Here is a 23,941-nt window from a genome sequence, read left to right on the forward strand (position 1 = left end):
TGATGGGGAATGGAAGTGTATAGGGATTGGATGTCCATGGTAAAGATGAAACAGGAGAGGCCAGTGAATTGGAGGTTGTTAAAATGTTGGAAAGCATGAGAGGTGTCCCAGATGTAGGTGGGAAGGGACTGGACAAGGGAGGACAAGATGGAGTCAAGGTCTGAGGAGATAAGTTCAGTGGGGCAGGAGCAGGCAGAAACAATGGGCCCATGAGGGCAGTCCTGTTTGTGAATCTTGGGTAGGAGATAGAAACAGACAGTGTGGGACTGAGGCTGTAGAGGGGAGATCTCCTGAAGTGATGGTATGGGAGACAGTGGCCTGATGATCGTTGTTGGGGCCATGCTTTGGGGGGATATGAAGAGGTGTCCGAGAGCTGTAGAGATCAGTCCGCCAGTCATGATTTTTTCATCTATGTCTGAATTGATAGCTCACTGATGTGAAAGCTTTGTAAGGTAAGGGTGTGTGGCCAGAGCTGGCGAGTTGTAATGTGTGGTTAGGATAGGGAGCATGACCCAGTATGCAGCTGGGCTCAGGAGCTGGTAGCCAGATTATAATGGGAGCAAGAAGAGGGTGAGAAGCCAGGAGGGAGACAATGGGCAAAGGCCCCAGTACTTGAACCCACATGTGTGCATGAGTGAGGGAGTGTGCAGATGCTGGGCAGCACCTTAATGTGTGCCCACTGTTTTGTGAGCATCAATTCCCATGCAGCGGAGCCTAGTTTCCATGTCAGTGCATTAAGATAAGATAAGATCTTTATAAGTCACATGTACAGACCTTGCTCTGCGAAGCCTGTGTGAAAGCTGGTGTGCAACAGCTACCTCGCATTAAAAGAAACCACACACAGCCACCGTCCACTCCACAACATGAAGTTCAGGATGTGGAACATAAGGATCCTCGTGAGCAATCCCATGTGCAACAAACCCAAATGCCACTCTGCTATCGTAGCTCATGAACTCAGAAGTTCTGACATCAACTTTGCCGAACTGACTGGGGCACATTGAGCTAGAGGTGGTTAGTTTAAGCAACAAGGTAGGAGGCACACCTCCTTTCGTCACAAGCTACCAAACTGCCCACCCCATAAATCCCCAGCTGCCCCATCTGTGGAAGAATCTGTAATTCCCACAATGGCCTCATTAGGCACCTCAGAACCCACCTAACTAGCTGGAGGCAGTTCATCCTCAATCCCAAGGGACTGCTGAAGAAGAAATTTTGCAGATATGAATTCCTGGCCCTCTTGCATCTTTGTGTCCTGCCTTTCTTAATATTAATATGATTTTTGCAATATTGTACATTTGGTATTAGTAAAAATAAAATTATTTTCAAGTGTACTAGATTTTGAAAACATTCAACTGGAGAAAGTAAGTTATTAACAATGCTTTTCCTGATGGTCTTCTTATCTTCCTAGGGGGTTTTGAACTACGTCCATTTGTGCGTGGTATTCAAGGAAGGAGCATCAGTATGAAAGGATCATCTTCTGCTGCTGTACCTAAAGATGCAATTCTAAAAAACACAACTCTACGTTGGTCACTGGGGTCCAAGGACAGACCAAAATCAATGCCTGGTGCCCTGGTTGAATATTTGGAATCTGGTCGCAGGCCCAGGTGCACAAAAGAGTCCATTGTCCCAATAATGACAGGTTCTACAGACCTTGACTCTCTGCCAGCTACAGACAGAGCAACACAGCTTAATTCAGATTGTTACGTTGACAGTGCAAAGCAAACAGGAATGGGATCGAGTGTAGATCACTGCATAACTTCTGCTGGAAACAGGGATGGAAATGTATCCATTGAGCGAACATCTGACTCTTCAAAGAACCTTCAGAGAAGCTGTAGCAAAGAGAATTCCATAGATGAAAAGACAAGTACACTGAAGAGAAATAGTAAACAAAGAGGCCCTGGTACCTTGCAAAGAAAGTCATCTAAATTAACAGTTGATAAGTCAGAAGGGTTAAAAGGTACACCACTTGTCAAAACAGAAGAACCCTTACAACCAAGAGAAGACAGAGTAAGTAAGAGTACTAGTGGATATAGTATTGGTTCTGTGAGCAGCTTGGCTCTGAGTGACACTTTGAAGAGAAGAAAAGGACATCATGGTGTTGAGAAGTTGGAAAAATCTCCCTCCTTCAGGAGTATGGATATTGAACCAATTTCATCTTCAATCCTTCAAGAAGCAGAGAAGGATAGTAAAACAGAAGAAGCAAAGCTAAATGACAGAAAATTTTCATTTCTGAAAACAAACTTTTTGAAGAAGGATTCCAAAAGGCAAAGTGACTTTGACAAATGTCGGACTGTCGAAAATATCAGTGTATCATCCAGGATCTCTCTCTCCAATGGAGCTTTGAATGGGAAGCACAGGGCAGACTCTGTAAATGAGTGCAGGGCAAAAGTAGAAGTGAATGGAGCCAAAAACTCGACCAAATGTAGGGAAGAATTAAACAATGGCAGAGTAAGTATTTCAGGAGAAGAAATTCGACGATCACAGAGCTCATCTAATATAGTGATCAAGGATGACTTGACCTTGAAGAGATCAACATCACTTCAGAAGAACGGACCAATTTCTCAACAGGCCAGAAACCTGCATATGGAAAGGTATGGTACAATGCAAAGGATGAGATACAGCACTTCCTCACTGGGAAGGAAAAAACCTGTGCCTGAATCAAGTTTTTAAACAACTGTGGATTGATTGAACATAATGAAGTGATTGTAGTTTTATAATTAGCTGCACTATTTTTCTGTTCCTTATTTTACATTCTTCAATTAATATCCAATATTTGTAAGTAATGTTTGAAATTTTACACCTATCTAAAGACAAATGTAAGATTATATAGATTTGTTAACTTTCTGTGTTATGAGCTCAAACGTTTCCCTTTAAAATAATTGGCTCATTTTAATCAGAATGCAATAATATGTTAATGTAGCTGAAGCTCTCAAGTAATGTTAAAAACCTACAGCAGTCTCATTAACAAATTTTAATCACTGATTTGTTATAAAAGAATACTTTTGTAAAAATAAATTTGTATTGTAGATAAATTTTAATGGTGTAACCAAAATGTTAATATTTACAGAAGAAGTCTTTTTGCTGCCTAAAATTGAATGTCAGCTGTTAATATCTGCTCTGTATTAAATCATCATTTATGTAAAGGAACATGGCACAAGGTTTCATATTGATTAAACACTATCAGAGTACTGCACACTTAGTGTAAAGTGCCTGTTTTGTTCAGGAATGAGTCAAATTCCTCAAGCCATCCAGAGTCATTATTCTTGCAAGTTTAACTTCACGAAGCTAGTGGCTAATGTCGGGGTACACATCTGTGAAGCTGTCTTCTGATACTCTGCCAAAGTTGGTATTCTTTTTATGCAAGTCTGATCAAGCTTATTCAAATTTACAATGAGATTGGTCTTTCCCCAAGACTCATGCAAATGCAGCTTCCAATTAGGAATAAGGAGAGAGAATTTTGGTCAAGGCAAAGTACGATTCACATCAGTATGCTGCCCCAAGTGGAATTTCAATTGAATTTGAAACAACTCGGGATTCAGCCTAGCACCTTTAATTCTTTATTGGACATTGTGTTTGGTAGCTGAATCAACAGAGTGCATGTAGTTACCAGTTCATTTGGAAAGAGGTCTAAGTGCTATTTATATTATGGTAATAAACTAAATTGTCAGTGTTTGGGAGAATCCTTTGTTTTTTGTAGTGTATTTTGAAGTGCTAGTGGCATGATTAACATGTCCTTCATCAGCCCTTTGTGATTTGATAAGGAAAAGTTCATGCCAATGGCATACCATAGTAGTCTATGTATTTCTTCCTATAAATGTGCAATAAAAAACATCTGGAGCCAATATTTCCAGTGGAGACACAAGAGACTGCAGATGCTGGAATCTGGAGCAACAAGCAATCTGCTGGAGGGACTCAGGACTGATGTAGGGTTTCGATCCAAAACGTTGACAATTCCTGTACTCCCAGAGACGCTGCTCGACCTGCTGAGTTCCTCCAGCAGATTGTTTGTTGCTCCAATATTTCCAGTACTTGTTACAGCTCCAAGAATAGTGAGAACAAGAAAGGTATAAAAATATAATCAAATATCTAAAAGTTGAAATGATGAGAGTGGATAAGGGGCTGCTTGTTGGGAATTATGCAAAAGTAAACATAAAGCAATAGAAGGACAGAGGAACACACACAAAATGATAGAGGAACTCAGCAGGTCAAGCACCATCTGTGGAAGGAATTAAACAGTCGATGTTTCGGGTTGAGACCCTTCATCAGGGCTCAAAAGGGCAGAGGAGACCTCTGACCACCAACTCCTCCCAGCCTATCCCACCCCCTCTGAAGTACTGTGCTGGCTCATTGGCTCTTGATAGGGCATGACCATTGGTCTGACTGCCCTGCTCTTTTCATTGCCCTGAAGGTGTTTTTCAGTATACAGTATATCACACTCCTTTTTGTAAATGCATTAAGATTACACTTTGTAAAATGTTATTTTCTTGGTAGAATGCTAACATTCTAAGAAAATATGTACAGGGAAAATATATCATTCATCATGTATGGATTTGAAGAATTTTGCAGCTTGTAACGCTGTAATATGTTATTTTTTCTTATAATCTGCAGATGTATATTTAGTATGTAACAAAGCTCAGGATTACAGTGATGGAAAGCTGCCAATAGCATTCGATGAAAATTTTGAAGTTATGGTTAAGAGATAAAAATGTAATATCTTATATGTGTGTAAATTAGCATAGCTCATTTTCAGAAGATTTATGGGTAAGTTTGCCTCTAAACCATACTCAGAACTGTGCACAAATCAGTTGTTTCACAGCCCTCCTGAGTGCAGGAGTACAGAAAAAATGATAGAATGAGCAGGTGTCCAATCCTGACTGATTCATCGATCCAGTTAATGTGCTGTATGGACAATCCAGTCAAACAGATCAGAGTAATGCCATGCAAAAACAAAATAATTGTTCTTGATGCATAGAACTTGAATTTTTCAGGTTTTACCAATAATAATTGAAAGGCACTCCCAAAGGCTGACTAAAAAAAAGATTTTTATTCATAAAACTCTGTTGGCAATATATCTTAAATGCTCTTTGCTTTAAGAATGCAGCTTTTAAATGCAGATATTGAGCATAGACCACTGACCAGTTGTTATTTGTTGATGCTTAGCCCAATACACTAATCAATGATGTGACTGGATAACTCAGGGAAGGATGGAAATACTGATTAATAAAAGAACAAATACTATATATGGTCGTCACCAATTGAATTGCAGTTTATTACAAAAAATGAAAGTAGATGCATTTGCCTTAAAAATTTTTAATAAGCCAACATAATAATAATAAAATGCAAAGTGATCCAAAATTAAAAACTGAAAAAAAAATCAGTCCTATACAATGAGGGACAAAGCAGAGAGGTTCTTGGTGAAGAGTCTAGGATGCAGTCAGGAAGACTGACACACCCAGTGAAGTATGAAGCCACTGGACTGTCCAAATTCAGCTACTTCCACCAAGCAGTGTAGAGGTGGTAGATGTGTAACAGGCTCTATTGCTGTTGGGATTTTACAACAATCCTTCCATGCCTGCAGGCATTTCTAAACTGAATTCAAATATTCTATCAACCTTGGTAGGATTTACCCATCTTTTCTGAATTTAGTCTACTCATCTGAATTCAAACAAAGTAACCAACAAAGTAGCCACTGCACTATCTTACCTGCCTTATAAATCTAAAAATATCAGGATTGCATGGGATTAGGATGGGGGTGTTAAGAATAGATAAAATAGCCAAAAACGAAAGTATACTCTAACTGTTCCATGTTGTGGACCAGTGTACTGGTAGTAATTGTTCCAATTTTTGCATTGGTGGATAGCTGCACAGTAACAGAAGATTATAAGTTCTAATGAATTTGATTAAAGAGGAGAAAGTTATAGTTGAAAAAGAATCTTAAGCAAAATCAATACAGGTACCTACACAGAAGATGCTGATGATGTTGTACACCCCCAGAGACTTTACAAGCCTGTCATTTTACATGATTCACTTTTAAAGGTCGAATTGTATTTCCAGTAAGGGTAGTGTGTGTGACTTGGAACTTTCAGATGTGGCATGACCATGTGCCTGCTTCCCTCATCCTAGATGGTAGCAGTTTGGGATGCTGTTGAATTGCCATGGTAAGTTACTGAAGTATGTTTTGTGCGTGGTGCACATTGCAGCCATGGTGTGCAGGTAATGACAGAAATAAAGCTCAGAGTGATGAATGTAGTGGCAGTCGTGGGCTACTTAAATGTTGCTGGAACTTTGCTCATGACACAAATGAAATTATTGCATTACTGTGCCTTGTAGATGTTGGAATGATTTTGTGGAGTAAGGAAGTGACTCACTCACTGCAGGATCCTCAGGCTCTGCCCTGCTTTTGTCAGAGAATTTACAAGGCTGATTCAAATAAGTTTGTAGTTAATGGCCACCTAATGGTTTCCCCCCCCCCCCCCACCCCCCTCACCAACCAAACCTCAGATATTGATGGTAGAGGAATTTATGATAATAATTCTGTTGAACATCAAGAGAAGGTGGTTAGAAACATGCTTAATGGAGATGGTTATTTCCTGCCACTTATTTTGGAATTTGTTTATTATTGTCAATGTACTGACGTACAGTGGAAAGCTTGTCTTGCACACCGTACACATCAATTCATTACACAGTGCATTGAGGTAGTACAGGATAAAACAATAACAGAGTGCAGAATAAAGTGTAACAGCTACAGAGAAAATGCAGTGCAGGTAGACAATAACATGCAAGGTCATAATGAGGTAGACTGTGAGGTCAAGAGTGCATCTTATCATACTAGAGAACCGTTCAATAGTCTTATAATGGCGGGAAAAGTGGGACCACTTGAGTGGCATACTTGCTACCTGCCACTAATCAGTCCAAGTCTGAATATTGTCCAGGTTTTGCTGCATGCTGACATAAGCTGCTTCATTATCTTTCGAAAATAGAGTAGAACATTATCAACAAGTGACCTCAAATAAAGGGTCAATCTGAATAATGGCACTGGCGATGATCATATTTTCAAATACAGAATACAAAAGCAGAGAAGTCATACTCAACCTTAAAAAACACCAGTTATCCACTTGTGGATTATTGCATCCAGTTCTGGTCTCCCACTTCAGCAAGGATGTGGAAGTCCTGGATAGAAATGCAGAAAGGTCTTCATAGAATAGTTGCAGGGATGGGAAATTTGAGCCACAGGATTGCACTGGATAAGCTGAGGTTGTTCTCCTTGGAGCAATGCAGGTTGAAAGGAGATTAGATAGAGGTGCACAAGGTCATAACTGGTAAGTAAAGAGAAGTTTGCATTAGCAGGAGGTTCAAAAGAGTACAGATTTAAAAGTTTGGGCAAAAGCTACAGGTGGGGGGGGGCAGTGTGGGGTTGGTGAGGAAAACCTTCATTTCACAGCAAATAATTGTGACCTGTAAGTATTGCATGTGAGTTGGTGAAAATAGAATTAATCAGTACCTTCCAAAGGAATTGGATTGACAAAGTATGATTAGAGCTATGTGGAAAGATAGGAGAATGGGACTAAAGTGACAACCAGAAACCAGCGTAGACTCAATGAGCAGGTTGTCTTCTATGAGGGAACATTGTGGTATTATGATGCTATTCAATGCTTATCAAATCAAACTTGTAAATTTATCTGATCACTAAGATCCCTTTGGAGGTAGATCTGCCATATTCTTGTCTGTGGACACATAATGTCAATGTCTCACAAAGGATTTGTTGGATTTATTACAAGTGTTCAGATTGACATAAACCTCCTGTTCAAATGTTTCCAGCATTGGCCCAGGGGACACTTCTGACTCAGAAACAGCAAAAAATCTTAGTTCTCAATTTGTGATATTGTCTCCAGGTAAGCTAATTTTAACACCTTTTGTGCTTCCTAGCAAGATGAATGCAACAGAGTGGTATTTAAGTATATAATGGTTTTATACTTATTATATCCAGTACCCAGAATTAAGAGCACCCAGTGTGGGTTCATCAGAACATAAAGCATCTAAGGCAGATGGTGATGTGGTCCTGCTCTGGCAACTCGTAGCTTTGGCAGATAGATCACACAATGGTAATGCTCTGAAAATGAATTAAATAAATCTGGCAGTCTGTGGGGTAGCACCAGAAAATTACTATAGTAACTGACTGTTGTAAAACCCAGCAGAACTTCAATACATTTTTACCACTTTATTTTTCTACTGCATTCCAACATTCCTAGAAAATCACATTAGAGGTGATGTTAAGTCTGATAGAAAAATGTATGAAATAGCAATACTTAATTTCATGTCTCTTGGTGATCTAGTTGTTACAGCAGAGGCCTTGTGACTACCAAATTGCTCCTTGTTACTTTTCACTGGTCCTTTGTTGTCTAGCGGTAGTCCCCACCTCCTCATCTCAAGATTGACTTGTCTCACAGCCAGCTCACCCAGTTCTCCTCACAATTTCTGCCTTGATTGTGAGAAGAACGCTGCCCCCTGACCTGCTGCTGTACCTGCCCAAGCAGAATCTTGCCTCTGTCCATGACTTTTTTAGATATGGACCTGCTACACCTACAATCAAAACAGCAAGTACTGAGCAGATCGGGCAGCATCTGTGGAGAGAGAAACTGAATTAATGTTGCAATTTGATGACCTTTCATTAAGTTTATTTCAAATTTTCAGCATCTGCAGTTTTTTGGCTTTTCAATGCCTATGGTCTACAGTCTCTGACCTCAGCCTAAGTTCAGGATTCATCCTGTACTCTTCATGTGGACCAGCACCCAACCATGGCCTGATCTTCAGCCCCAGCATTCTGCCTTCAACTTGATTTCCAACACCTATATGTGGCCCAAGCCTAAATACATCTCCAATTCCTGGTCTGCAATCTCCATTGGTTAATGTAGTTCTGCCTTGTGGTATCCTTGGTCTGCAGGTAGAATACCAGCAAATTCTTGTGTAAGCTGCCTTAGACTCTACCATCAAAATATTTCTGACTTTTAGCTTAAAGTAGTTCCCAATATTCAATTGAAGTGTATAGAAATTAAATGCATGTCTCACCAAGTGATTGAATGCTGCCATAAGCAAGCATTTTGAAACTAGGAGAAGACTTCTTGTTCCTTCACTATTTCACAGTCAGACAGTACAACCTAAAGCTAAAACCTGTCAAACCAAGTTGGTCTCTAATTTCTGTTGCTTCATGTCACTTCTTCATCCCTTGCAAACCATACCACCTGTTTCAAGATAGATTGATCAAACTGGAAAAAAAAGATTGAATACTGAGAAGAGAGAACAAGGAGGCGCAAAATGTTTCATTGTGTTATTACAACCACATACAAACATTCTTTCCAGAAATGTGGCCTGTATTTTGATGTGAGCTTCATCCTATTGCTTTTGGATTCTGTTACAATAAAATCTAGACAACAAGACAAGGACAGATAACATGGATATCCAGTGATCTCCCTGTTGGCTGTCATTTTGAAGAATAATGATTCTGCCAGTTACAATTCAGTCTCCAGGAGAAATCTAATAGTAGACCACAAGGAGTTCTTCAATATGCTAAATGTGCATTTTAATGGGAAAGTCCAGTATATCAACTAACCTTCTTTATACTTAATCTGGAAGTGTTTGATGCCATATTTGGATCAAAAGATTGGAGATTTTTCAGTTGTAATTTTTATTTCCACATGCATATGCAGGCAGAATAAAATCCTCAGATCTTTGCTTAATTTTTCAAGCTTTTACATTTAATGTTCAAATACAAATGAATTATAATTAAAAAAGAATGTTCAAACTCATTAAGCCCTAACTTAACAGATACAAAATGTGCACAGGAAGTTCATGTCTAGACAAATACCCAACCTTTGAAAGTTCAATATGAAGTGAAGCAGATGAATGTTAATCTCTGTTGCAGAGCAATAGAACAATGCTGTTTTTTTTGGTAGATGTAGTCTTGGGAATTATAATCTGCTTTATTTTATTTGACTCTGAACAAGAGGTTCTGTACTTAATGACATTGGGCCAGGCTTTTCTCGAGCAAGGTATCTTGTGGCATGCACTGTTTGTTAGCCATGCTCATACATGCTTAGGTTTTAAAAACCCAACCACAAAATTGTTTGAGATGTATTGGTAATAACAGTGCAGCAAAGGCAAATAGATACGTTGGACCTTGGCCAATGATGATATCAGCAACATGTCTCCTTAATGAGATGTAAGGATCAAGAAATAAACAAAGGACTGAGCAAAGACTGATTACTGAATTCATTCAAATCGGGTACAGGAAGAAAATAGAAAGTTTGAATTATGAGAGAAATAAAAGTAAATCTTATAGAAAGATTGAGATGTTTATACTTCCTTAGATGCATTAAATTGTTTACTTGCAGCAAGAAAGATTGATTGATAATCAATAATTATCAAATTATTTAAAGGATACTTTTGCTATTAGTTACTAAACAATTTTCCACAGTGACTTTAAGAACCAATTAACATGAAAATGCTGCAAATTCATCAAAGTCATGGGACAAATAAGTAGGATTTATTGTATTTGTGAAGTCAACAGCAGAAACGTGCAAATTGGCCGGCAACTGTGGCAATTTATAATTCATGGAATATTAATTCCTTGCAACAAGCTACTGCCAATTTACATATCAACAGCAACATGTATATCTCACCTACTACTACTTTTCAGCAAAGTCAAGGTTCATTGAATAAATAATTTTATTAAAATGTATGTTCATTTATTTAAATTATAGTGATATTGACATTGATCTCCATTGCCTTTAATCTTGACAGTTTATAAAAGTCAAAATAATTCCTTCTACTTTGAACAGATTTATCAAGTGTCTTCATTTTATGGGATATTGAAATTTAATTCAACAAATGGTGTGTAGTTACTTTTGTTACATGGGAAAGCATGGCAGCCTATTTGCACACAGTAAGGACTCATGAAATTTATCATCATTATCACTGGTTACTTACCCTAGTCAGGGTGTACTGGCCCCCACAGGACATTGCCAGGTGACCCTACATTGTGCTCACCATCTTGATGAGTACAGGTCATTAGGTTGAGTCTTGGAGTCAACCTCAATTGGTCAACCTCAACTTCAGGGTCTGCTCCGGTGTTAGTCCAGTGATGATGGTTGCAGGGCCCTGGTATGACCATGACAAATGAAGTGAATGAATGAGTTTAATTAAGAGTTCTACATGTCAATATGCTCCAATACCCATTTTACTATTTAGATAGTACAAGGTTGAAAAGCTTCAGCTGAGGACATCTTATTCTCATGGAGTAGGCTTAATAGATCAATGGCATACTTTAAATCAATATTTTTAGATACGTTTTAGTAAGATTATGTTATTCATAGGTAAAGTAGAATTGCGTGCAAGTAAAACAACAATTGGAGTATTAACCTTGACAAGCCTATTTCAATGGCTAGGCATGATAATATTAATTGACTGTTCTTCATGAACTATTCCACCTTGCTCATGTTTTTCAGTAAAACATTCTGTTTACAGAAGATCTGTTGTTTCCTAATTTTAGCAATGGCAAATATTTTTGTATGATGTGGCATTGGGCCTCCTCTTTGTCTTTTATATTCTGCGGTTGTTGTTCTACTTGCTACACTCAACATATACTATTGGAAGGGATGGATGTGAAGTTCTCCTGACTTCAGTGGTGGTTTATTTCAGCAAAGAGAGTTTTGTATAAATGTGACTGGTCTGTCCATTCAGACAAGACTGAGTGTTTAAGGGTGTCTTTTGCCACTTGCCCAAAGATAACAAAGGACTAGTGGGTTTATAGAGATTTATCCATCTGTTACTGTGCATACATGTTGCTGCTGGAACTCAAGTGCTTGTTTTCTGAATGAAAGTGGTTGCTCCCTGACCTGGTCACATAGACTATTTCATCACTTGCATGTTTCCAAGAATGTTAAAGTCAACTACTGCTGATTTTGGAAGGTGCACGTTAGCAATCTGCATAAATAGACAGGATGTACTTGCTCCCTGTGGGTTTGAGGTCACTTGATGATCACCCAGATCAGGTACTGCTCAGCAGCAGTCAATGAAGTAGAAAGCATCTTGGTACATAACATCATATCTGAATGGCTTGCATCCACAGTCACTCCAATTTGTGTCTATTCGCCAAGAAATTAAGCACTTTCATAGACAGGCTTCCTGTGTGGTCAGAATCATGGTGAGATTTGGGGACCGTGGTTGTGCTATGCTTCCACTCTGTGACAGCTTGCCCATTTTCACCCAAAACATCATTCACCAAGTAGATCCTTGCCAATATTAGTCTAACCTTTGGTACCTATTTCTTTGCAGTTGGTGAGTTGAGGGTAAGGGCAGGACATGTAAAGTTGGAGAAGTGTGACCCAATTATAAAAATAAATGGCTTGTACCCGGTGTTTATAATTTGAGTCTGGGCACCTTGCAGCCGTCTGGGCTCAATATTGATTTGTACAAATTAAGGTAACTTGATTTCTTGGTCTGTATCAGTCTCCATTTATAAAATTAGGTCAGCTTATTTTTTTCTCTCTGGGAGTGAAGGACATGCTCAACCTGACCTGCTGGGCACATCCTCCTGCTCTGCATTTTGAAACTCCCACATTCTTCCATCTGTGTTCTTTTGTCTACGTTCTCACTCTCAGGCACAGTAGTGTAATGGTTGGCATAACGCTATTACAGCACCAGCAACCCGGGTTCAATTCCGGCCACTGTCAGTAAGTAGTTTGTACTTTCTCCCCTTGTCTGCGTGGGTTTCCTCCGGGTGCTCCAGTTTCCTCCCACATTCCAAAAAGGTACAGGTTAGGAAGTTGTGGGCATGTTATGTTGGCACCAGAAGCGTGGCGACACTTGCGGGCTGCCCCCAGACCACTCTATGCAAAAGATGCGTTTCACCGTGTGTTTTGGTGTATTTGTGACTAATAAAGATATCTAACTGCTCCCATTCACTCATTGACCAGATAACCTTGTCCCCATGTGGTTACATCAGTTTCACCCTATCAGAGACATACCCCCCTCCCCCTGCAGCTTTACAAGCTTTTATCGTCTCCTTTACAGTTCTGACAAAGGGTCTCTGACTTGAAACGTTAACTCTGTTTCTCTCCCCAGTGATGCTGACTATTTCCACCGTTTTCTGTTTTTGTTAGAGAATTGTGGGTGTTTAAGGTGGGAAATCAGCAATGAAAATCTGCTCTCGGTCAACAGCAAAGTGATGGAAGGTGTAATCAACTGTGCGAATGAGCCACATTTACTCTCCAATAACCTCAGCACTGTCCAAGTCTGGGTTTTGCCAGGACAACTTAGCTCCCAACCTCATCACTATCTTGGTCCAAATATGGACCAAAGAGCTGAATTGCAAGGTGAGAACTGAATGACTGCTGTTGGCATCAAGGCCCACCAGTAAAACTGGTCATCACATGGAATACGCTCCTCTGGTTGGTGTTGTACTTTGTACAAATGAAGGTTTTTTGTGTGGGAGGGCATTCATTGGGCCCAGGATATAATTGCAGACCCTCCTCAGGGCAGTGTCCGAGGCCCAACCCTGTTCAGCTTCTTCATCAATGACCTTCCTTCCATCATAAGGTCTGAAATGGGAATGTTCCCTGATGGTTGCACAATGATCAGTTCCAGTCACAACACCTCAGCAAATGAAGCAATGCTTGCCTGCAAGCAGCAAGAACCAGACAGCATTCATACAGAAGCTGAGAAGGGGCAAATAAGGTTCATGCCACAGAAGTGTTAATCAGTGATCATCTCCAACAAGAGAAAGTTTAACTTCTTTGACATTCAATGGCTTTACCATCTCCAAGTCTCCCACCATCAACAACCCATGAGTCAGCATTGACCAAAAATTCAACTGGACAAGTCACAAATATCATGGCTGCAAGACCAGATCAGAGACTGGGGATCCTGCAGCAAGAGATGTACCGCTTGAATCCACAAAATGCAGCTCTGAATGCAGCTCCAATCATTCTCAAGAAACTTGACACTGTCCAGGGAAAAGCAGCCTCCTTGATTGGCACCCCATCCACGAGAGTCATAGAACTATGCAACACAGAAAATGGCACTTCGGCCCAACTTGTCCATGCCAACCAAGTTGCCTAACCGAGCCAGTCCCATTTGCCCACCTTTGGCCCATATTCGTCTAACCCTTCCTATCCATGTCCCTGTCCAAATGTCTTTTAAATGTTGTCATTGTATCTGCCTCTACCATTTTTCATATACACACCACCATCTGTGTGGAAACAGTTGCTCCTTAAGTCTTTTAAATCTTTCCTCTCTCACTTTAAACCTATGCCCTCTGGTTTTGGACTCCCCTGCTCTGGGGAAAAGACTGTGACTTTTCACCTTACCTATTCATTCCCTCAATACACTGGTGTAGAGTGGCTGCAAGGTGTATCAACTACTAAACTGAGCTCACTAATCTGATAGCACCTCCCAAATCTGTGTATTAAGAAAGTCAATGACTTCAGGTGCATAGGAACACCTATCCAAGTTCCCAATGAAGTCAGGCACTATACTGACTCGGAAATGTGTTACCATTCCTTTATTCTCACTGGATAGAAATCCTGAAACTCTCTCCCCAACAGCACTTTGGGTGTACCTTCTAGAAGGACTGCACAGGTTCAAGGCAGCTCACTCCCCCTTCTAAAGAAATGTCAGAGATGAACAATAAATACTGGTCTTTCCAGCAATGCCCTGACCCCAAAAAATGAAAAGATCATTTTTAAATTGGATGCAGCAAAAAAGTCAGTGACAATCTCCTTTCAAGTGGAGTGAATTAGCATTCTGTGGTAAAGTCTGTTTCTGGGAGAAATCAACTTGTTTCTAGGGTCCTGCTACACATTCAGAAATATTGATTTATTTATGGCAGATGTGTATTTTGGTGGCACAACAGCTGTGTCCTTGCATCTGCTGAAGCAAAGGTGAGAAGGGTGAGCATTATTGTGAGAAGCAGCAGTATAGTCCTCTCCTTCAGCATGCTTACTCCCCAACCCCCTTCCCAACTAGCCTCTCCCCTCAGGAAAATTAAATGGTTTAAATTGTAACACTTGCTTGGTGTTTTCTGATAAATGCTTCTTTTCCTTCAAAACGGAAAATTATATTGAGTGGGTTTCAGATGGCTGTTGTTTTATGGTGGTTGTTCAGCTGAATGTAAAATATTTCACCAAAGGAATACTTGAGAGCTGATTGTGGCATTGGGATGGTGAACTTGTTTGTTTCTTCAGTTTAGTCATCTGTTTTTGACCAATGGTACAGATTGTCAATAATGTTTGTTACTTTCCATTATATTGCAGTTCAGTGGATCCATTGAGGGTATGTCTATCAATTCGATGTTTATTCTACTGAAAAACCATATTTATTCATTGCCATTATCACCAACTAACCTGGGCAACTTTCTTGCTGTTAATATATATCTCCAAAGATTCCTCTAATTTATTAATATAATAATTAATATTGCCGACCTTGTCTCTGTAGCGAAAACAACAGGTTTACAGGCCTTATTTACCCTCTGAGTAGTATCTCTGTGCCATAGGGTATTTCTTATAGCATCAGATCGAGATATAGATCTTCAGCTGTATATCTGGGTTTAGCATTTATTCCCCATCCCACCCCCCCCCCCCCAACCTTCTCTGTATTCTGCCTGTTGATCGCTCCCAAACATATTCTGATTAAGGAGGTATTTGACCAATATTCTTGAACATTAAATGCAAAGACTCATCTGAATTTGAGAACATGGGAAATAAATGGAGTAGGTCATTCGGTGCCCCCTGCCCGTATATGTTCTGCATCACTCCCCTGCACTAAACACACATCCCTTGATTCTCTTTTCTAAAAATATTTCTTGATTTCCTGTCTAAAAAACTATTGATCTCTTTCTCGAAATGTTCTCAGCAATTAAGCCTCCAAACCCCGAATGGGGAGATTCACAATGCTCTCGGCGAAGATTCTCTTCTTATTTTGAGACTATGCCCACTTGTTCTCAGCAGGTCAGCTCGGGGAATATCAATACTGCAGCAGAAACCACACTTGTGCAAACATCCTGCATCCTCACATCATAAAACCTCAGGTGAACTGCTGAGGTGAAGATAATCTTTTGAGTGGAACAAGACAATATTCATCTGGGAGCTGGGCCTTTATATGCCTGTGGATCTGATGACCTATTTTGAGGGGTTCAGCAACCAAAGATTGTAGTTTATGGATTCTTCTTACAGAGGTCAAAAGCATTACAAAATCTGTTGACCTGCACTGGAAGGGCTGTGTCCTGTTTGGAGCCATTCTTTAAAAGTAGTCTTTTCTCTCTCGAATGAGATAGTGGTTTGATTGTTTGATTTGTCTTCTCACCAAGAATTTGATTTATGCAGAGTTCCCTCCCTCCCTCACCTATTCATTTCAATGACATCAAGGATTCTACCAAAATGCATGTAAATTAATTTTTGTCCTGTGTACTTTAACAGATATTGTTCTTGTGCTAATCCACTAGGTGGTATGCTCGTGCTTACTAGTCAATATTGACAGGTGAGAACACAAGAAATACAAAAGCAGGATTTGGCAATACAGTCCCTGCTTTGTTATTCAAAAAAAGATTATGACTGATTTTCATGCTCCATTTTGCCACTCGCTCTTCCTGTCCCTTAGTTCATGTTATAACCAAAAATCTGTTGATCCTAGCTTGAAAGTAGTTGACAAGAGAGCTCTCTGCTGTACAGTAAAGGTTCATGATCCTTTGAGTAAAGAAATTTATTGTTATCTCAGACCTAAACGACTCTTTATCCTGAGGCCACACCACTAACCCCTCATCACCCCTCACTACCGTTCTATCCAGTTCTTGGTACTTCAGCTAGAACTACAGCTCCTTATCATCAAACCTATCAATTTCTCTTAGAATCATTTATTTTACTAAGAACTTTTCATTCTTCTAAACTCCATGACATATGTACTCATTTCTTCTCATGTGACAATCCTCTCAGCCCAGGAATTAATCCAGTGAGACTTTGTTGCCCTAAAGTAAGTATATGGGTATATAGTACTTCCACTGAGATCTCACCAGAGCCTTATCCAATTCTAGCAAGCCTTTTATTGTATTCCATTTGCAAGAAAGGCCATCATAAATTATTAATGCATACATGTTAACTCTCTGTGTTTTATGTATGGGAGCACCCAAATGCATCTCAACACCATCATTTAATAATTTCTCACCATTTCAAGTAGCTTAGCCTTTCCATTTACCAAGGTAAGTCATCTCACATTTGCCTACATTACCATTTTCTGCTACCTAACTAGTCTGTTAATGGCTTAATTGTCTTAAAAGAAACAGATGTTTTAATAACACTTTAATAAAATATTTGCATTATTTTAAAATAAAGTAATTCTCAATATGTGAAGGCTATTTTCTCTGCATGTGATTTGATCAGTGAAATCTCTACAGGTTGATCAGGACCAAAAATTATCCTTGTTATAATAATTCAGCAAATTTATTTTGATGAGCCATTTAATTACATCAGGTAATGTCCCTACTTCAATATTTGTCCAGCAACTCCCTCCAGTTTGGGTTTCAATGGATAATTCAGATGTACAGTGCGAAGACCAGAAGAACCAGGAATGGATTACAGCTTTGGACTCCGGTTCATTTGATAATTTGTCCATTTATAATATTATCCTCAGCACTCAATCTGAGACCAGGTAACAACAAATTAAATCGTAACCTTCCTTTTAATAGCATCAGTTTTTAATGTTTGTTCAGTCGGATGTTAGCCTTTTATATTAAGGCAAATTGGCTTGGATTAAGCTACCATTCATTTCTCCCACAGTTGATGTCTGACTGCATTTGTAGAATTTAATAAATTGAGAAAACCATCTCAGCATCACTTATCATTTTCATATTCCAGTCATTTTACAGAACTACATTTCTCTATATCACCTTTCCCTTCTTCCTGCTTGTTAATACCATAACCCCAACCTCTTGGGTCTGACCAGCTGATTTTTCAATGAAGACACTGTCTCATAGTATTTATGCATAAACATTCAAAGTCAGAAATGCTAATGACTATCATAATTTCCTGTAAGTGTTTCTAAAGGGACCCCTTCACCAAGCCTAATTAAATGGAATCAGAACCACAATTCATGTGTACTATGTGTGGTCTAGTGATCGTAAAGTATTAGTGATGAGTAAAGGTTAATATGCTGGCACATTTGATTGTTATCTCATTATTGGACTTACTGGAACCCTGACATGGAGCAATGACATATTGCAGGGGGGGGCCAGATACAGCTTACCTCAAGGAGGGAGGGATGGGCGAGGAACCGTGCCCTCATCAATTTGAATGGCATCACCAACCTGGCTAAAAAAAAGGTAAGCGCTTGACTTACTTCAATGTTTTAATTGTTTGCTACTATTTTAAAGATTTTAATTAAATTTATTTTACTTTTTAAAATTTATATCTCTTCAAATGATTTTTAAATGCCTTTACTATCAGAGCAAGCTAAATATTGTCAAATGCTGTTTGGACATTGTGGGGGCAGGGCTGCTTGATGCCTACTCACTCACTTCATGTTTACTCACTCGCTCCATGTTTACTCACTCACTCCGTGTTTACTCACTTGCTCCATGCTTACTGACTCCGGAGTGTCAGCTTGTCCACCTCTCTAGATTTGGGAAAATTGTCCCAGGTCAACTCATTGCAATAACTGGTCTATTTTATTTTGTCTTTCTTTCATGTTATATATGTTATATTATTCTAGGCAAGTACATTTCATCTGCAGATAACTTCATAGTATTAACTTCCAACAGTAATTCTGTATTGCTGCCTTGCTGTTACAATTTAGGATCTTCTTTGCTAATTTTTATCAGCTACAGAATAGAAATGGAAATCATATCAGGCAAACCTTAGATTTACATAGAACATAAAACAATGCAACACAGGAACAGGCCTATCAGCTCACAACATCTGCACCAAACACAATGCCAAATTAAACCAAATCTCTTCTACCTGTACCTGTTTATTTCTATGTATTAGCAATATAAATTACTTTTTTAGCAAACTTCGAAATCAAAATATGTTTGGAAAATCAATGGAGATTTAAATATCTTACCTTCATTTGTTCAAAGTGATATCATATTAAATTGAACTCTTGGGGACATTGCTGTCAATCAGGATTGGCAGAAACCACTTGTGTTTTGTTTGTGGAGAGTTTAGGTTGTCCATAGAGATTCTCATTGAAAGATTGCAACTGCTGTAAATCAAACATAAGTTTCATTTACCTTCAATTTTTATTTGTATTTGCTTAGGTTTGCTCTTCCAAAGGTGTAAGCCTCTTATGCTAGATGACAGCTCCAGTAAACCCTTTCTCATATCTTGCCAAGCTAACCATTCTTCATAGTGAGGGAACATTAGCAGGGTATTCAAATTTACAATTGTCCCCAATCAAAGCTGATCCTGTGCTTCCACGGCACCTGTACACTATGTCATCTCCAGAAAGTAGCTGGAAAACAATTATGGGTCAATTTTTCTTTCCGCCTACCCCTTTGGGATCAGATTATGATTATAGGACTTCCACCATTTTCGTTGAAATTAGCTCATTCAGTACAAAGCAGGAACGCCTGTTTGGCTCAGCTCCAATTCCTCCCAAATCTTTTATCTTTTCCATAAACAAATGCAAGGGAAGCAGTCACCACCACCACTACGAATTTTAATCCAAATTTTCAATTGAAAATGCATCTCCTTTCTTTCATCGTTATTGAGTCCAGTTATAGGGGCTCCATATTCCACAACACTGTGAAAGTACCTTCACTAGAAGACCCACATTGGTTCATGATGGTACCTCACCCACCTCATGGGAAATTCAGGATGGGCAATAAATATCAGCATTCCAGCCAGGCTCGTGTTACATGGAATAATGAAATAAAATCTCTGAAACTACGGCCAAGATACAAAATCAAATTTGTTGTAAAAAAATGTTGGAAGAACCAAGATTTTTAACCAAATATTGACAAGTACCAGTCAAACATTTTACATATCAAGAAAGCAGTATCCATCAAAGCACTTTACCATCTGTAGATATTATTTACAGAACCAGTCCATTGAGGTCGGGGCTGTCAATTTTTAACCTCAGTGTATTTTATGTGGTAGAAATGTTTACTTCGGTTTTCAAATAGTTAGCAGAAGTTCAGAACTGCGCAAAACAGTTGCAAAGACTTGTCTGGTTTCACGTAGCTTCCTGTTTTTTTGAATATAATTCTCACTATTCCTGTTTCTGCCAGTTAGGTTCGTTCAGGGTGCCCTTTGCCCTAAACATAAGGATCGGCATGCAGCTTCCTAAAATAATTGTGCACAGATGTTGGCATCATTTAATTTCCCATTTTATGTTAATGAAAATGAATAGATAAGCCATATGGTTGTCTTTCTGTTTGAAAGATACAACGGCTTTGTGTATCACTCATTCAACATGAAATGTATTTGAAAGAAAGCAGTCTTAATGTTTTCTTCCATTTGTGATTATTCCAGGATAAACAAGCAGGGCAGCTGAATCTAGGCTTTTGACAAATTCCTAAAGGCAGTTGCAGTTTTTCTGTCACTGACAAGGAAGGACTGTGCACATTAAGCAACATCAGCATGTTTTTGTCTCTTTTTGAAGAAATTTTGGAATTGATAAAACGGTTCTGAATGTATCTTTCATGAGGATTTATTTTATTCCTTGAGGATCAAGATCAACTGAAAGCCAACAGCAATAGAAAAGAGGATTTATCTTTGCACATTTTAAAACCTGCACAGAGTTCGGAGTTTGGGGATCCTGGCAAAATGGGTGGAGATGCAATCACATCACAGATGACTGGCTGAGCAGAGAATTAGGTTACGTGGATTTGCAAGGATTATGTGCTTCCATGGTTCAGGGAGTGGACGATTTTACTCATGTGCCATCCTTGACATCTCCTATGAAAGCTCACATAAATCACAAAGGCTCTTACCTGGACAAAAGAAGATTTTACAGCATTTAACATTAGAAGGTCAAGGTCAATTACACAAATAATATTGTACCATGCAGTGCTTTAAATTTATACCTGCTTATTTTATTTATCTGGTTAGGCTGGGGAATGTTTTAATGAGGGTAAACTTTTGACCACTTCTGCCAAAGAAAACTTAAAAAATTACACAATCATATGAACATCATTCTTTTGCCATCTGTAAATGGCTGTTTTCCAACTTGGCTTGTTGGGACGAAAAGTTCCACGCAATTCCCTCAATTGCGGATACAGCCAAGCTGGTGGAAGGCTGCGAACTTGCAATGACAGCAGATGCCTGTGATAGATTATAGAAAGCAGCTCTAGGCGTCAATTGACTCCTACATTGTCTTGGGTCGAGTGGCTGTGGAGCAGGTGCAACAACGTTGCTGGAGAACCAGTGATGGAGTCCTAAGAGAGGACAATACCTTCTAGCTTCATGATGCCACTGGCACTGTCCTGGAAAGGCCCTCCAATGGTGGCTATCACAAAGAATATGATCAGCCCCTGGATAGTACCAGTCTGATCTCTGATAGCAGCAGTGTATTGCCAGGTAGCATCCCACTGCTCCTGAAGAACAGCAGTCTGCTTCTGGGTGGCAGAGTGAATAGCTTGAACTAGAAAGGACTGAGTCTGCTGAAGCATGTTGACATGGGGGGCCTCTACTGGTATCTCAGTGGAAGCAGAAACCTCTTGTATTAGATACTGGACTGTGGTGGCATTAAGGTGTTCACCATTTCCCGACCTTCTCAGAAGGTCCTCTGGTAGATTAGAGGAGGACTTAACCGTGCTCATTGACTGCGGGGCTCTTGCAGACTCCCTTGCAGAAAGGTCAATGCAGCAAACATATCAATGTAAATCCACAATAGCCTTCCAACATAACTTTCCTTATTGTAGTCCTCACCCGAGTCTCTTAGTGCAGTACTTAGACATGACCTCTACCTCTGGGGAGCTAACATACTAGCTTATCTTGACCTCTTGTGGCAGTGGTCTCCTTGCACGAAATATGACAATGTCTAAGAAGCTACTTGGTGGTATCAGGCCCTATGATAGTGTCATAATTGTCCTTCTCCTCCTCAAGGACATTCCTCCTGGTTGAGAGGGTGAGGTGGGGGGACAAGCCATATATACTGAGATTGCACTGCTTCAGGCAAAACATCCAAAGGGACATACACGGGCAAACCTTCATTGCTGGGCAGAGGAGTCACCTAAATTCCCAATAAGGAGAAGCACCTTCTGCTAGCTGATGAGCATTTGAGACTTGTAGGGCCTCTTCCTGGTTGCCAGGAGAGCCAATGGTTTCTCTCTACTTAACCTGCAAACTATAATGTGGTTATAGAGCCAAGAGGTAACCCAGCAGTCTGAACTAACAAGCCAGTGATGTGAGCTCAAGTTCCACCATGCTAGATGTGAAATTTAAATTCAGTTATTACCTTTTTTTCATTACAAAGAATAACTAACCTTGATGATGACCAGGAATCTACTGAATTATCATGAATACCCATCTGCATCACTAATCTCCTTTAGGGAGCAAGTCTATCATCTTTGCTGGAGATGGACTTTCTATGACTCTGAGGTGCCCCCTGAACTGGTTTAGCAAGCCACTCAGTTATACCATAACTGCTGTGTTGAAACAGATAAAGAATTAACCTGGACAGAACATCCAGCATCAAAATCGGCATTGAATTTGGACATGGAATATTTGCTCCCAGTCCCTTCTAACTTCTGAACTTCTCCTCACACACGTGAAAACTGATCACGTAAATTGGGAAGAGTTGCCCCACACACCAGTCAAGCAACATCATGATGCAGTTGTACTCACAGAAACATACCTTACAAACTGTGTGCCTGATTCCTCCATCACAATCCCTGGGTATGTCCTGTCCCACTAGAGTTCTGCATATAGAAAGACCTAGCATTGGCTGATAAGTGTTTCCGAATATTTCCTGTTCATAAAAAGCAGGACAAGCTCTGTGTCTTAACTGTAGGTAGGTAAATTAAATTTGGCTAATCACCATTCAGTCAGTCTACTCTGAATGATTAGCAATATGGTGGGAGGTTGTCACTGATGGTGCTATCATGTGACATTCTCCAATAATCAGCTCACCATGCCCAGTTTTGGTTTTGTCAGGACCACTTGGCTCCAGACCTCATTGTGGCCTTGATCCAATATAGGTCAAAGAGCAGAATTCCAGGAGTGAGGTAAGAATGACTGACTGCACTTGATGTTAATGGAGCATTTGACTGAGTGTGACATCAAGAAGCCCAGGAAAATTGAAGTCAAAGAGCATTGGAAGGAAAGCACTCTAATGATCAGAAAGGAAGATGAATATGATTGTTGGAGGTGAATCATGCCAACCCCAGAACATCAGGACTTCCTCAGAGCAGTGACCTTGGCCGAGCCATCATCATTAGAAGAAAAATGCGGATGTTTGCTGATAATCCATTCTTAACTCTTCAGTAATATATTTGCAATATAGAAAGACTTAAACAACATTCCAGGCTTGGGCTGATAAGTGTTTTTACCACAATGACAATCTCCAACAAGAGTGATAGTCTGACCACCTATACTTAATGTTCTGTGGTATTGTCAGTTCCAACATCCTTGTGCTCAGCACTGACCAGAAACGCAGTAGGACAAGCAATATAAACTGTAGCTACAACAGCAGATCAGAAGCTGGGTGTCCTTCAGCAAGTGATTCACCTCCTGACATCCCAAAGCCTTTCCAACATCTGCAGGGCACAAATTAGGAGTGTGATGGAATACTTTCCACTTACCTGAATCAATGCACCTCCAAAAAAAATGAGACACCATCCAGTCCAAAGCAGCTCGTTTGAATGATATCCCATCCATCACCCTAGTCATCCACCATCGACGCACAGTAGCTGCCGTGTGTGCCAGCTGCAAAATATACTGCATTCATTCTCCCAAGT

The 23,941-nt window shown here is 39.8% G+C and overlaps 2 protein-coding genes across 2 annotated transcripts in view; both read left to right on the top strand.

The window, feature by feature from the left end:
* usp43a (ubiquitin specific peptidase 43a) overlaps positions 1 to 3,190 on the top strand; it is a 338,744-nt gene extending 335,554 nt beyond the window's left edge. The window contains exon 16 of the mRNA XM_052033131.1: positions 1,406 to 3,190. Coding sequence (XP_051889091.1) covers positions 1,406 to 2,667 — 1,262 coding nt within the window. The 3' untranslated portion in view covers positions 2,668 to 3,190. The remainder of the gene's footprint in view (positions 1 to 1,405) is intronic.
* Positions 3,191 to 18,308: 15,118 nt separating this feature from the next.
* The window catches only part of pik3r5 (phosphoinositide-3-kinase, regulatory subunit 5), a 97,057-nt gene continuing 91,424 nt past the window's right edge, over positions 18,309 to 23,941 (top strand). Inside the window, exon 1 of the mRNA XM_052033187.1 lies at positions 18,309 to 18,361. The gene's annotated coding sequence lies outside the window, so the exon portion shown is untranslated. The remainder of the gene's footprint in view (positions 18,362 to 23,941) is intronic.

The sequence above is a fragment of the Pristis pectinata genome, chromosome 18 (assembly GCF_009764475.1).
Source record: "Pristis pectinata isolate sPriPec2 chromosome 18, sPriPec2.1.pri, whole genome shotgun sequence".
In the NCBI taxonomy this organism is placed as follows: domain Eukaryota; kingdom Metazoa; phylum Chordata; class Chondrichthyes; order Rhinopristiformes; family Pristidae; genus Pristis; species Pristis pectinata.